This window comes from Epinephelus moara, chromosome 20 (assembly GCF_006386435.1).
Source record: "Epinephelus moara isolate mb chromosome 20, YSFRI_EMoa_1.0, whole genome shotgun sequence".
Classification (NCBI taxonomy): Eukaryota; Metazoa; Chordata; class Actinopteri; order Perciformes; family Serranidae; genus Epinephelus; species Epinephelus moara.
Window position 1 is genome coordinate 41,564,601 of NC_065525.1, and position 16,401 is coordinate 41,581,001.

General features: G+C 41.5%; 1 protein-coding gene across 2 annotated transcripts in view; it reads left to right on the forward strand.

Moving 5' to 3' along the window:
- tmtc3 (transmembrane O-mannosyltransferase targeting cadherins 3) overlaps nucleotides 1-16,401 on the forward strand; it is a 49,107-nt gene that overhangs the window by 5,403 nt on the left and 27,303 nt on the right. For both annotated transcript variants that reach the window (XM_050072481.1, XM_050072482.1), the window contains exons 4-6: nucleotides 8,358-8,457; nucleotides 11,622-11,737; nucleotides 12,205-12,377. In XM_050072481.1, coding sequence (XP_049928438.1) covers nucleotides 8,358-8,457; nucleotides 11,622-11,737; nucleotides 12,205-12,377 — 389 coding nt within the window. The remainder of the gene's footprint in view (nucleotides 1-8,357; nucleotides 8,458-11,621; nucleotides 11,738-12,204; nucleotides 12,378-16,401) is intronic.

Sequence of the window (16,401 nt, forward strand, 5' to 3'; positions counted from 1 at the left end):
ATTTAACATTTAGATTTAGATTTAGATTTAGATTTAATATTTAGATTTAACATTTAACATTTAGGTGCCACATTTAATATTTAGATTTAACTATTTAATATATTTCTAAGTTAACAAATATTGCTGTAAATGTGGTAAAAGGTGACGTTAAAAAATTCACAATACTTTTTTAAACATTGTTTGAAGCTAAATGTGGCAAAATGTTGATGTTATTTTCAGCGTGAGACACTTTACAAACGGCACCCCATAGAAATACACCCTGACATTAACATATAGATGACTGTGTACAGAAATCCTGCAACAGAGTTTTGAAACATCAGAGAGGAACCGATCAGTTCAGCTTTAGGTCCTTCTGCAGAAGATTCCACATAAAAGGAGCTGCATACATAAATGCTCGTTTGCCAAACTCTGTACGAACCCTCCGTACAGACAATAAAAACATGTTCTGTGAACAGACAGCAGAGCCATTTTAAATTTTTTTCCTAATGTTCACTATGGGTGGGAATCACCAGAGGCCCCACGATATGATATTATGGTGATGGAGTACCACGACTGGACTGTTTTCGTCCACATTTCCGCACTGATGGATGCTCTGAGATCCTTTTCCCATCTACGTCTCACGCCCTGATGTTTTCTGAGCCCTTTATAAAACTAGATGTCCCTCTCCATGCTTTTAACTTGTTCACCATAACTCCTGAATACAAGTAACAGGGTTAATATTTGTCTTTCTATCTGCTGTTATAAAACTCCTTATTTGGATAAACGTCCAAAAATCCTTCCTGGGTACGTTAAATTTAGACACCAGCTGTTGAAAGGAGAGGCCATGTTTTCCATCATACAAGTCTTCCATTAATATTATTCCTGCTCTCTCCCATTTTTCCCACATGATAGATTTTTTTATTCATTCTCAAACTGATGGTCCTCTGGTTTAATACTGATTTATGTTGATGAGCTCTTCTCCAGATGGCTCTGGAAAATGTCAACATGGTTTCTGTGAGGTATTTCCCGTCCTGACTGAGTCATTGGCAAAAAAATTTTGCCACGGTTTTCGTCAACGGAATTAACACTGGAGGACAGATGCTCTAGGACATTCATATAGCAGTTTCACCCATTTAATATATGAACTACCAAAGCTCTCAAGAATCACAAACAATTCCTCCCTCTCAACTCGATCAAACACTTTCTCTGCGTCCAGACAGAAAGCCACCATCAGTTCATCACTATTCCTTGTTTGCCATGTAAGATGCAACAGTCTGTGGGAACGTTGGAGAAATGCTCAAACAGTGGAGTCATAAGTAGTCATAACATTGTAGGCAGCAGATGGCTGATCCTTCAGTGCCACCGTCCACACAAACTACTGTAACCTCTGCACCGGTCTTCTGTGTGACTCTAACCTTCCACGTCAGCATAAACTGGGCACAAGACTCTGATGATATGTTTCAAGCTGATAACAAGCCAAGACAATCCTCAGCTCACAGGCAGCCATCTCAGACTGTGTAACTAAACATCAGATACACAACACTGACTGATGTTAAGCACAAACATCCACAGATACACAGAACAGAAGAGCCAGTGCGTCAGGTCAGAACACAGCGGTGCTCCTGTTAACACAAAACTAAACTTAGTTTTGAGGTAAAATATGTACATACATGTCTTCACTGTACAGGGGAGGGGGGGTGTTAGGAAATCACAGGTCTGCTAACAGCACCTCTGTAACATCACCGCCTCACTGCTCCAACATGTCCACCAGCTCTATGTGTGGGTCGGGGCGTCGCAGTCAGACTCTAAACAAGTGGTTGTATTTATTATCTTATCTATCAGACTGTGTGACTTTTCCACTGATGAAAATTTAAGATAGATTTTCCACCCACATCTGAATCACATTGTTTCTATGATTAAAAAAAGAATTATAATGTGACAGTGAAGAGGAGATTAAAACACTGCCAACACAGCGTATTGTCAGATCCACGGCCTGCACAGACTGCGACCACCTTATCCAAGACTTCCCCTCCCATAGTGCACTGTGTTTACCTGCATGTTATTAACTCACTTAGAACAGGATTAACTCAACTCCAGTTACTGCAGCTGTCATTTAAACCCCGTCTGTTAAAGGTGAAGACACTGATTCTCATCCAATAAACTTTATGTCAGATGCAGTGAATGTCTCCTCACAGTTCAACAGCTGCCTGATCTGTGTGTGCGCTGAAGAAAAATATAGAGCCACATGTATAAATGAACGCACAAAAAACATGCACACACCATCCCCCACCCATAAACTGGATTTTAATAACATAAGAAGTTGAGGTGACAACGATTGCACCTCACACAGACCTCACACACACACACACACACACACACACACACACTCACACAGTCTGAGCTCAGACAGCTGCAGGTGAGATGAGATTTAAGCAATATCCCAGTAGTGCTGTATGTCAGCACGGCTGTGATTTGGTCCTAGGCAGAAGATAATCACAGACCAATCTGTCTCTGTGTGCATACCAGAAAGACTAAAGCCCAACGTAAACATCAGTAGCCCTATTATCAATACACTGGTATCAGTAAGGGTTAATGCCCGACGAGGTGTCTATTATCAGGAATAATGGACGACGTGGAGGCGTGAACCGTCCGACGCGAAGCGGAGTCCATTCATTCCTGATAATGGACACCTCGAAGAGCATTAACCCGCTTATACCATGGTCACTTACCAAAGAAATGAATATTAAATCAATTATTTATGCTTTAATGTGTTTTACGGTTAAAATCATGAGTTTTTCACAAGCCACAGCTGAGCGGACTACTTAATCTCTGTAGTTCACAGGCGTTGCCATGGAAATCCGCTGTGGCCGCAGCGTAGAGAGCATAGCGACTCTGATCAGTGAAGGGAAGTGAGATGATGGCTAAACGTTACGTGATATTATTCAGAAGATGATTATTTCAGAAAGCCAGTGCTCTTCTTACCGCTTGTGTGTTACAGACTCTGGTGGTCAGAGGATGATGTGCAAAAAAAAAACCATGAGATATTACTTTCATGATTCATTGGCGTTCATTTATAGGCCCAAGAAAATTTGTTTCAAATAATCAAGATCCAAATAGTAGGCTAGTCAAAATCGTTTTTAATTGCAACAGATAATTCATAAGCATAGTAGTCGAGATTAAATCATATAAACACATTAACAAATTAACGATTGTTTCCTATTTAAAATGAAATGCTACATTAATAGTGACATTTGAAAGTGATATGGGTATGTCCATCTTAGTGGCATTTGAACTGCCCATTTCATTGTCTTCTTGGTGTTGGGCTCATCCTTCTCATCTTCTAAATTATTTAATTCTTCCGGTGTCACCTCTTTGTGCCGTTTCTCCCTTTTCTTTTCATTCTTCTTCTGCATCCCATTCATCAAAATGATCAAATTCACCAAATAAATTAAATGAAATGATAAAATCACTCATGATGCCCATTGTAATCCGTTGCTTCTGCTCTGAGTCTCTGTTGCTATGGTTACAAACTAGCAGTTGAGCCAGCACAATAATGTAGAACCTGTCATCAGGCAGTTTGACCGGAACGTCTTTTTAGCTGTCCTATAACACCTTTTAACGGACACCCTGCAGCCAGTCAGAATTGAGTATTCACAGAGACCATGGTATCAGCATTGTTAACCTCCAATGTGTGTTAAAACATCAATTTCAATCAATCAATTTTATTTATAAAGCCCAATATCACAAATCACAATTTGCCTCACAGGGCTTTACAGCATACGACATCTCTCTGTCTTTTGGACCCTCACAGCGGATAAGGAAAAACTCCCAAAAAAAACCCTTTAACGGGGGAAAAAAAAACGGTAGAAACCATAACATAACATAATTTGCTTTGTCTAGTATATGTAATTAATTTACAAGTAAAGGGATCTGATGTATCCTAATCTATTCAGCATGACCTTCGTAGACCACTACCATGTGATTGTTGATTAATGGAGACATTGTCAGGTATTCCAGACCACACCCCTTTACTACAGAAACGTAACAGTCACCTGACTCATGGTTAAAAACATAAACCTGCACAAAAAGGATGATTATTAACAGAAGCCACTATGTTCTGAACAGACACATTATAAACACTACTTAAAAGTCACATTTTCATTCTGGAGCATTAGAAAACAGACGGGCATGATGGGAAATGAGGGCGGTCCTTTAGCTACAAGATTGCAGGGCAGATGAGACGGCAGAGCAGAGAGGTGTTTTAAGTAAATATCACTAAAATGTGAGGGAAATGTCTTTATTCTTTGATTTTTGGGTTCCTGGGAAAACAAATTTAAATAAATAATTTGGAACACTGACTGACTGATACATTTCAGTTGATGACGTCTCTGACTGGACACAAAAATATGTCATTTTGACTGTATAAAATATTCCAAAGTAAAAGTCACATTCCTACCTTGAAATGACTTCAAATCTAAACTCAAGGTGGTTTTGATAAATAATCCCTGATTATTCCTGACATTAACTGAAATATTTGAGTTCAGTCTGTCTCACACTACACCCATACTGAAACTGTTAAATATCTGTATTATATATATTTGTCACAAGAAAAAGTAATTGGTTTCATTATTCTAATAGGCCACCAAAAGTTTAATTTGTATTTGTAATATTAGTAATTTATGTAATTAAAAAATGGATACTCGCGGTCCGTCTCAGACTCAGACTCCACCTCCAGCAGTGATTAAAAGTCCTCCTCTTCCTCTGATGAAGGATGTTATTTTGTGCTGATTCTGTCTGAAACTGAAAGTTAGTTTTCTGTTGAAAAGTTAGTTTTATTGTACACTTTTTGTACAAACCAAAAAACCTTTTTTTTCTTATTGTTAATCATTTGATCTTGATCTCATTGTGTTTCATGGGCCCTCTCTTTACGGGCCTCCTCCCCAATTAGGACCTGTAATTCATCCTATTGAACGCAGCTGAACTGATGACCAGACAGCTCGGACCGACTGCAGCAGAAAAACAAAGGAAACATTCTACTTCTCTGGGCGTAGTGCTACTGTTACACATCATGCTCTGCTGCGCCGATCCTCCTCATGCTGCTCTCTAATCTATGCAGAGTCTCTCTCAGGCGTCTTGAATGGAAACAATTTGCCTCACAAATGAGCCCTTAGAGTTAGTCCAGCGAATGCCCTTCATGTTATCGTCGTCTGGAATCTCTCTCTGAACGGATCATTTGTTTTTGAGTTATGCTCCGAGCACTGAAGGTCCCTTCATGATAAGTGGGTACAAAGAGTCCCTGTGAGTCCCCATGTCTTCCGCTGTGTTTTTTGGTTATCTGTCTTTCTGAATGGAGACTTTGGGTTTTTTTTTTTTTTTTGGGATCTCCAAGTATCTTCAAATACAAATTATTTAGTGTTCTCCACAACAGCACAGTATATCAAGGCTGTAAAATGTCACTGAGGGGGAAGAGCTTTCAGTCTGTACAGAGAATATGGGAAATGTAGTGAGACAATTTATCAAACCAAAGCTGGTCAGCCATTCAACCGTTCGGAGGAATCAGCTTTAATGGACGGACCCCCTGCTTTATCCTCCCGACTATCTGAATGTTGTGTCAGTACATCAGTGTATTAACTCGTCAGGGCCACAGAGACGAGTGATAGAACAAAGAAAGTCTGTACTTACTTAGACGATGCGGTGCTTTAGTTTAACAGCAGTGTCAGTGTGATCAGATGAAGCGTGACTGTATCCCGGGGCCGTCATTTTTCATGTGTCCTTCATGTGGGTGCCTGATAAAGTCATGTCCCGTGTTCAGCAGAGCATTTTTTTTTATTATTATTTTTTTTAAAGATATTTTTGTTGGGCATTTGCCTTTAATTGACAGGACAGGAAAGTTTGAAAGGGGGGGGGAGAGAGGGGGGATGACATGCAGCAAAGGGCCACAGGCTGGACTCGAACCCAGGCTGCTGCAGCAACAGCCTTGTACATGAGGAGCCTGCTCTACCCACCAAGCCACCGACGCCCCAGCAGAGCATTTTTATGCCTCTGCGCCAGCATCATGTGTTTGGGTTGTCCATCAGTCGTCCATTGTTGTGAACACAATATCTCAAGAATGCCTCAAAGGAATTTCTTCAAATTCTGCACAGATGTCCACCTGGACTCAACGATGAACTGATTAGTTTTTGGTGATCATAGGTCAAAGCTCAAGGTCACTGTGACTAGGAGTGAAAAGATCCATTGATCTGAATTGATATATTGATTCAATGATCAATGATCCAGTATCATTGATGCAAAGTGAAAACACTGATCCTTATTGCCATCTTAAAGTTACGCCTTTATTTTGAAAGTCTGTGTCACAGTCAAACAGCAGCAGGCAGATGCCAAGGAGCCGAGAGAAAGACGATGAGGATAACGTTATTCACTCGGGAATAAATAAGCAGAGTGGAATTATTTTCAATTATGGAGAAAATACGTGTCAACAGATGAACCACATGCATTGTTGTTCCTGGTTACAGGACATGTAGTGCGCGCTGCTGCATTCCAAAAATGTAACTCCGTTTATCTCCGGGCGCAGCTGCTGCACTCTGTGGGCGTTGTGATGGCGTCGCTCTGGCATTTGAGCACGCCTGCCGTGCGTCTACATTGAAAACAACGGATTTGAGGACGCAAAAAGCTAGGCATGTGTACAGCCCATAAACCAGTCATTACGTGGGTCTAAAAGTGTGCTTTCACTTACAAACATCTGCTCCTCTCATCCATCGGTCTGATCTGTTCAGCTATCCACCTCGAAACTTAAACTCCACAAACTGCTGTTAATGGAAAAAAAGAGTTCTGCCTGAGCTACGTTAACAGACCAGCAAAAACCTTAGATACAGAGGGGGGACACAGACCGATACATGACGACACACAGGTAAGGAAAAAAAAAAAGTAAGGCCCCCACGGTCGTCAGCTAACGCCACATGCAGAGTCTACTTCTGTGGGAAACACTGAATATATACACTATTGAAACAGATTTCTCCTCCATTGATGTTGTTATTCAGCACTTGCACATGTGACGGCGGGTTGTCTTCACTGTATTTGTCCCTCCTCCACTGTGATTAAACTGCTGAAGTGGCAGTGACGAGCGCAGCATTTTTAAACAGTGTCAAACATTTTTCAGCCCTTGGTGCTCAGCACCTCGTCACGCTGCTGGAGTTTGTAGCACAGCGTGAATACGCAGTGCTCCCACTGCGAATTATTACAAAAAATACACTGGCCTCAGAAAAAAAACACTTTGGTGTACATGACCCCAAAGTTTAGCTGTAAAATGAGAGAGCTGGTCCGGCCTGTGGGCGGTGCCTGGTGTTGCCTCGACTGTTTCCAACATGGCGGCCTGATCACAAACTTTCTCATTTCACTGCTAAACAGTCACTAAAATATGTTTCTGAAACACCTGCGGTGAAAAAATGATTGATTCATATCTGATCAGTGCTGCCTCATTAGACCACAGTTCACAAGCCGTGACTGACATGATTGACAGCTGCGTCAGAGCCTCCACTGCTCCTGGTTATTTTCAGTGATTCTAACAAATGCCGTTAGAAGTTAAGTGAGTGGAAGGAGGAACCAGTTTTTTTATAGACTATCTGTTTAATGTACTTCTGTGTAGAAGCAGTTAAAGTTTCAGCAAATGACAAAATGTATTTTCATTAAAGTTCCAAGCCATAGCTTCAAGAGATACACGAGACCAAACAGACGACTTCTTCTGTAAAGTGCTCAGCAGAACCATTTGTGGGCCGTATGTGTGGTTTTAGGAGACGTGTCTGAGGCCTGTGGTTATGGCTGCAGTGAGAATGTTGTTTCTTCCACATGAGGGCAGTCATCATTTACACAAATGACAGATGTTAATGAGAGGCTGCTGTGCGGAGATCTGCCTGTGATCCTCAGAGGAGATTTACCTGACCGGATCTGTTTTCACAGCTGCATCTGGGGGCTTAAACATGTGGACTCTGGTTGCTGTCAAGCTGTGGACACGTGTGTGATGCTCTGAGAGATTAGAACAGAGTTATTCTGTGTTTTCCTTTACTTGAGGTGTATTTGAGGGTTGATCTGTGGTTGATGTTTAACCCTAAAGGGGAAATGGTCATGTGCTGACACATTTGACACCTGTGAGCCTGAAGCAAAATAAAGTTTAGGACACTGTATTGTTTCCTGAGGGAGTAAACTGTCTTGGACATAAGGAAGTTATTGCATTGCACACATGCAAACAATAACCTGAGATAAAACAATTACACTTTTACTGACTTTTTAAATAAATTTACATTTCTATCTTCAGTGAAAGTTAAAATGAACGAATCAGTGTGAATGAGCCACAGCACTGACTGCTGCCTCTGTTTCATCATCAGGTTACAGGTGTGGTCGGCAGAGCTGAACTTCTGTCTTCAATCTTCCTCCTGGCTGCTTTCCTGGCCTACACCAAATCCACAGGTGCCGATCACTCCATAGGTAAGCCGACTGTACTGACATATATCCCATTCTCAAGCTGTTCTGGCTACACGTCATGTAAGTGTTGTTCCATGTGCCCTTCCATTCAAGACACAGGCAGGAAACCAAACCCTAAATTCCCACTTGTAACTCCATGACGCAAGTGCTTCAGTGACCTGGAAGGTCTCTGGCACAGTGACAGACCTGCTCGTTCATTAATAAGCAGTTACAGTCAGATGTTTGTGGCAACAGGAAGTGTTGGGATCAGATCAAACACCAGACACGCCATCAAGGTTCAGGAGCTCAGTGACACAGTTTACAAGTTTACTTTGCAGCTAGGTTACTGGTATGTAAATTAGAATGTCCTATGTCATGTAATAACATACCTGCTCCCAGAGGTCTGCTCTAATTATTCACATCATTACAGTGTTAAATGTTGAATTTAAAATGCAGACTGACCCGTATCTGCTGTGTACTGTGCATGGTAGGTAATTTGTTTGTGGTTCTCCATGCACATCATGTACTCACAGGGTGGGGTTTGTCATTATTAGGTAAACTTGTATGTATTTGTTTTATAATTGCACCCTAAGGAGAGTCCCTATGCCACAACACATCTGTGCCTCTTTATCTCTTTTGTTCGTGCATCACGCAGGAACCATCGATAATAAAGGCCTACAGACTTTTAATTGGAGCGCGGTGAATTGCTTTAGTTGTGTCGGTCCTTTGTTTACATGTGAACGTTACAAACCAACAGAAACCATGACAGCAAGCCCTGACAGTAATGTGTGACGATTTAACTACAGCCCTGCTGATGCTGGGTTTCTTTTTTTTATGTGAGAGTTTTAAATCAGATAACGACGGGGCGTCCTGGTGGATCAAGCCGGGCATACGTGTGTACGATTCGAGTCCATTTCTGACCTGATTTTTGAGCAGCATGACTCATTTAAGGGTCAAACCAAATTTCAGCTTTGTCAGGCATCATTGCCACATTGCATACACAAGGGAGTGATGACTAATCATGGTCAGATCAACTGCTCTGAGCTGGCTGTTGGACTTCAGATACATTTCTGACAACAGAAATTTTGGTCGGCCGTCGTCAGGCTCCGCACAGTTGAAGCAAAGCTATAAGTCAAAAGATCAGTGCCCTTTTTTCACTGCAAACAGAGCGTCAGATAGTGCCGTGGCAACTCTACGCATCTTGTGGATGAAGACATGGAGGCAAGGTTGGTCGAGCTGTGGCAACAGCGTACGAGCCTCTTTGAAATTTCCTTCTCTTCCTGTCACAAGCCATCTGAATGAGAGAAACATTGGGTGCATTATTGTAGGGCCGGGTGGTGTGGCATCAAAAATATAATGCAATATTTTTAGGCTATATCTTTTGCTGTGAGGCGACAGTGCTAACCACTGCACCAGCGTGGCACCGATACACAATATATATCTCAATATACTACTAAACTACTACTAAAATAAAAAACAAGTAATCTCAGTGGACGGAGGGATCTGAATGGGGCAGCCCGACTAAATCTTCTCACACATAAGGCATGTGTTGCATTTCTGAACTGCCATTTCTTGTTGCTTATTGGCCAAAAGGTACGCAGATACTAAAAGATCTATGAAGAACTCAAATTTGCCTCTAACATCCGCCATGCTGACAAATATGTCATTCTCTAGTTTCAACATTTGTTTATTCTTCGGCATGACTTCATGCAGGTTGTTGTGTTGGAATCACCAGTCGTCTGTAAGAGTTTATCAGACACCTGACAGCGTCACAGTTCAGAGGCTGAATCTTTAATCAGCCTGAGGACTGAAAGTGCTCCTCCTCTCCTCATCAGATGCTTCTGTCTCACTGAGACCAGAACAGTGGTCTATTCAGTCAGTTCTGATTAAGTCATATATTTCAAAGTTTATGACGAGAAATAAGGATAAAGTTCCATAATGGTGATTACAGGACGAGTTGTGATGTATTATTAAAACACAGGGTGGATGAGCAGCAAACAGTGTGCTGGGCTGATGCAAAATATATCAATATAAATTAAATCCACGTCTCTGTAATGATGGACGACATTCACACTGCTGACAAGAGCAAACACAAGATTTATTGTCTGGCGTCCATTATTTCCACCCCGGCCCTCCTCATTGGTCTGTTAAAGTTCAAGTGGTATTTTACCAGTGATGGATGGCCTCTTAAGTGCAAAGGCATTTTTGTAATATTTCCCGACTTGACATGTTGATGAGGATTTTCTGAACGCTCCATTAAACGATGGATTTTGGGAAACTGGGGGCGGTCAAGGATAAATGGGTGTCCTCAGTTCAGGCAGTGGGAAGGTCGCATTGCAACAGAGTTTAATATGTAGAATTTGGATCAGAAATTTCTGTAGAGAATTTAATGGATGAAACATGTAACGTTTGCATATGGGACTCCCTATAAACTTGATATTTATAACCCAGATGAGCGTGATATTGCAGGACGTAGCAGTGTTCGCTTCAGCGAGCTCTGTGGCGGTCTCAGCCAGCAAGTGCACATTTATGAGTTTTCAGCTGTGTGAGATCTGGATAAAATCCTGAATTCATTTGGTTTGATGAAGATGGGAAGTTGGATTGAGTGGCAAAGTGAGTGTGGGCTGGTTTTATTTCTAAGCTCAGAAAATTAGGCAAACTTTACTGAATAACACACACTGCAAGTATGAAGGCAAACAGAACACACTGTTCATGTATATTTGGTCTCACCTACATAAATAGAAACTTACAGTCTGCCTTGTAAGCCTGCCGAGGCTGAGCATCTATTGATGCAAGAAACTCTACTGATATGAGAATACAGTAGTTGGTCCATGTAAATGTAATATATTCAAGCACTATTTAATTGTACATATTTTCCAGCGTAACGATATGACAGTAAATTTAAGACTTCATCAGCAGTCCGGTAACAGATCAGTTGGGCGTGAGTACTTCTGTAGGTTTAATCTCGGGGTTAAAGCAAAGAATAGATTAAAAAACAAGGTTACAGTTTTGCTAGTTTATCAAAAAAGTGACATGATGACCAAGTGTGCACTGACGAGACTGAGCATCAGGCACAAAACACTCTGTGTGACACAGGCTCCGCCCCTGAGTGGATTACCATGTGTTTAAGGAGTCTGTGTTGCGTACAGGTTGGTTGTTATTTATATATATTCTGTCTTCTTTTTCAGTTTGGGCTCCGATCGCTCTCACAGTCATTCTCGTGGCTGCAGCAACACTGTGTAAGGAGCAGGGAATCACTGTCGTCGGCATCTGCTGTGTCCATGAAGTGTTTGTCGCCCAAGGGGTAAGGCTCCGACACAGTGTCACTCTGTGTTTCTTTTGGTCAGCCTGATACATCAAAGCATGGCTGGGTTTTGTTACGGAGTTTATTTCAAGTGTTAATTAAAAAGTGGTGTTAACGTGTAGTTTCACCTGGATTAGGTCAAGGTTTGATAAGGAAGTATATCAGAGAATGAGACGGATGAGGTCACAGTGACCACCAAAATCTGATCAGTTTAAGCCTGGGTTTTTGAGTGGACATTTGTGCCAAATCTGACAGATACATATTGAACATATTGAGCCCCGGAGGAGTTTAATGACACAGCAGGATGGATTTTAAAATGTTTCACATCAGAAACTGAAATCACAACATGATAGTCTTTTAAATTAGAAAATATTCAGAGTTTAACTCAGAGTTTGTACGAATCCTTCACACTACGATGCTGAGTTGACGTTTCCTTCCTGTCTTTCCCCTGTTGCTGTTCTTGTTAGTTCACCCTGCCCATGTTGTTGGACACACTGCGGCAAGTCCTGCAGGGTAAAGACGGTTTCCCCTACGCTGTCCTGCAGACTCTGCTAAAGCTCATTGTCCTCGTCATCAGCACCCTGCTGCTCGTCATCATCAGGGTCCAAGTCATCCAGTCCCAACTTCCTGTCTTCACCAGGTACGCAGCATTATTCCATCAGCAGCAACATAATGCGGCTTAAATTTATTTTCAGCTTTACAATGTTTAAACCTCTGAAAACAAAGCTCCTGCAAGCGGCTGCAGGGGGGTCGTTTTTATGATCCTGTTTGAAAATGTTCTAAATTAAGCTAGAATTACCGCCCCCTGGTTGTTTGACTCCTCCCACTCCACTCCAGTGTCTCTGACAGTTTCCATCCATGTCTGTGAAAACATGGATGCTTCACACACAGAAGATCTATACAATCAGCACAGAAAGTCACACTGACCTTTGACTTTCGACCAACAAACTTTAATCAGTTTATTCTTAAGTCCAAGTGGACGTTTGTGTCAAATTTAAAGACATTCCCTTAAAGTGTTCTTGGGGTATCATGTTCACGAGAATGAGACAGAAGGTGACACTGACCTTGACCTTTGACCACCAAAATCTAATCGTATCTTGGCGTTGAGTCCAAGTGGATGTTTGCGCCAAGTTTCCCTCAAGGTATTCTTAAGATAGCATGTTCACAAGAATGAGAGGTCACAGTGACCTTGACCTTTGACAACCACAATCTAATCAGTTTATTGTTAAGTCAAAGTGGACATTTGTGCCAAATTTAAAGAAACGGGACTGACAACCCTAAAACATAACGACTTCAGCCACAGCTGTTGACGGTGCGGAGGCATACAAACTTTAAGAGCTCGGGCGTTCATTCTTTGTGCAACACAAAGCTAAGCCTTTGGTCTTTTGTGCCATCACATTGTCCACATGGGATGATGTCATTACATCACACTAAGCGCCGTCCAAAGGACGGTGAAAACATGTGGTGGAGCCAGGTCGATAAGAATGTCTGTTGTATATTTTTTTTAATTTATGACACAATTTTAATATTTTTATCAGTTATTCTGGTTGATTGACTTCCATAACCTTTTAGTTCAGGTTGTACAGATTTTAGGGACATGAAGCTTTTGGAGATACTCCAGGAAATGACATCACAATAAGCAAAAACACCAACATGTGCACTGGTGGATGATTTCTATGGCAGCATTTAAAGGGTTAAAGCTGTTTCTCTGTGTTTGTTGACTACATTGTTTTTAATAGGTGTGTCAGGACTTGATTTTGCTTATCAATTACACTCATAGCTCACATTTCACGGTAATTTTTATTGCTACCAGCAACATGAGGTGTTCAGTTTTAGGAGACTGCAATTTATTTTAGTGCTGTGCTGTTAAACCTTGGAGTTGAGCCGGCGTTCAAAAAGCAGAGCTGTGCAGCTGCTGGATCTCATCTGCTGAAAAGGAAAAGACATTTGTAGAAACTCAAGGGCAGTGGAATACAGTTAAAGTCATGATTTAAATGTAAATGGATTGCAGGGTTATATAAACACATTATACCAGTCTGCTTCTTTATTTATTTCGGATTATGTAATAGTTTATATAACTTCTTTTTATTTGATTAAATTAGAAAATCTTCCCATGGCTTCTGACTTCCTGCTGCTGACGGATGCTATTTACAGACCTGCAACTATGTTCTGCTGCAGAGTTCTGCATGAAAATGAATAATACATACTGTACATACATCTGCATTGTTCTTATGTGTCGCTCTCATTCCTGGATCTCAAACGTTGAAAGCAATCAGCGCTGAGGAGTTCAGAGGTCAACGCTGTGGCAACCTGAAAACAACTAAAAATATGCCCAGTAATCCTCTTACATGACACTGAGTTTAAAAAAGAGAAAAGCGAGAGTGTTTTTATCTTTTTGTCCCTCGAATGTTTCCCTCTAAGTTATGATGATCCGAGCGTACACACGGCGCCCCCTCTGCTGATATCCCCGTCAGGTAGATTTATGCGGCAGGTGATATTTATGCTGTGGTGAGATATTTATGGTGCTGGTGGAGTTACCGGGGAGATTGTTATCACTGGAGGTTAATCACAAACGTGATTGTTGCACATAACTTATTGAGAGCAGCTCTTCTTGTTCATACCACCTGCTGTACGCCGTATCAGCTCAGTGCAACATGTGTGACATGTGTGTATTCTCAAGAGTTTAAAGTGCAGAGGAGTCTCGCTTCATGTCAAAGATCAGGTTCAGAGGTCTCTGAGAAGTCCATGCATTAGGTACGGGATTATTATCTGGTAATGAATTATTACGACTAGTCACAGTCCTAAATCATCATATCTTCATCATGTAGCATTCTAGTAATTTTTCATGTAATTTAGTGTCTGTCAAAAAATATTTATAGTGAAGGAAATAATTTAAAATTAATGTATCTATTAACTCATCAAACTGTAAAGTCCAGTTCAGACCAAAGATTCATGACGAGACGAAACCGTTTTAGAACATTGCAGAGGAAAGTTGCAGCAGCGGCTTGTTTTAGAACTGTGGCGTTCAGACATTCGTCCTCATGAGGACTTTCTCACTGAGACATTTTTTATTCTTGTTATTATTCTTATTATTGTGGCCAACGCAAACTTGAGTCAGTGTTTGGTTTGTCCGTTCTGGGCTACTGTAGAAATATGGCGGTGCAACATGGTGATCTCTGTAGACGAGGACCTGCTCCCTATGTAGATATAAATGGCTCATTCTATGTCTTATCTGCTAGTATATCCCCCCTGAATGCAACACACTGGAGCTATAACGAAGCAAAGAGCAGAAAATCAGTGTCGATACAACTTAGATTTCATACACAATGTGTCTTCAGTAAAAATGCAATAAAAACACAGCTGGAGGTGGATAAAAAGTCAGTGACCCTTTACGAAGGCGAAGCTGCTGTAGGTAATAATTCAGTGTACTGAGCTCAAGGATGTGACCGGTGTCTGAACACTGAGCCAGTGATGAATGTTAATGCTTCTATTGGATTAAAGGCTGATTGAGTCTGAACTGTGATGAAATTGTCTGCACAGGATTCCACACAGACTTGACTTGATGGCATTTGATGGCGAAGATAAAATTCCAAATTAGCTTAGATGTGCTAATCCTCTAGCCGTAATCCCGAAGACGTCTCCAGATTGTCTGCAAGAATTTCTGTGTTCAAGCCATAACAATACTGCATATTTAGATTATCACCTTCCCAGCGGAGATTAGAGGTCGAGTTAAACAAGTTCAAACTACCTGCTGCACCGGAACAGTTCAGATACAGGCTGAACACCAAAGAGACACCGATCATGAGTTAAGGATACGGGTGTGTCACTGGCAGCTGAATAGACAAAACATGTTCACTGTAACTGCGGGATGAACGCTGTCTTAAATCTCATTTCAGAGCGCTGCCTTTCGTCAGGCTGATTTTCACTTAAACTAAAAAACTTTATACATACAGTCATCGCCCTCAGAGGACTCCCTCTTTCTGTTTTAGACCGTCTCTGAACTTTCCTCCATTAACATACAGTGTCTCATTATTCAGCAGGATGTTTTCTTACACACTCATCTTGTAAAGGGATTAATCGGCCCTATTTATTTTAGATAGCAACCTTTAGCTCAGCCTTCGAGGAAAAACTTTACCAGTTTGGCCCGACATTAAGGCTGGAGGGTTTTTAAAACAGACCAAGCATTGAGATTGGGCCTTTCCCAAACCGCACCCTCTCCCGACCCATTTTCACTCTGTTTCTGCATTTACACAGAGTGTCTGCACATTAGCTCCATCTCCACCAAACCCTTTCAGTCCAGTCCCTTTGGAACCAACAGTGACCCTTCAGACATGGTACCTAGACCCTCGGTCTGTTCAGACAGTCCTCTTAAATGTGGGCGGGGTTGTTGTCACTCACTGCTCCGTCCAGCACTCGCTGTATTTCCTCATCAGCGGTGACACAGATGGAAGTCTGCACCTGGTTTATCGTCCACAGAACATTTAGTCCTTCTCAGGCAAGCTCAGGGGTTTAGTGTTGCTGTAGCCCACAGGAAGTGACGAATAGAATATATGACCTTCACATAATCCGCTCCAAATTAATCTATATTTTTAAAGTCATTACTAAAAGTGTGTGTCATATAGAAACTAAAGTGATGGTCAAAGTTGTCACAGTGAAATTTAAGG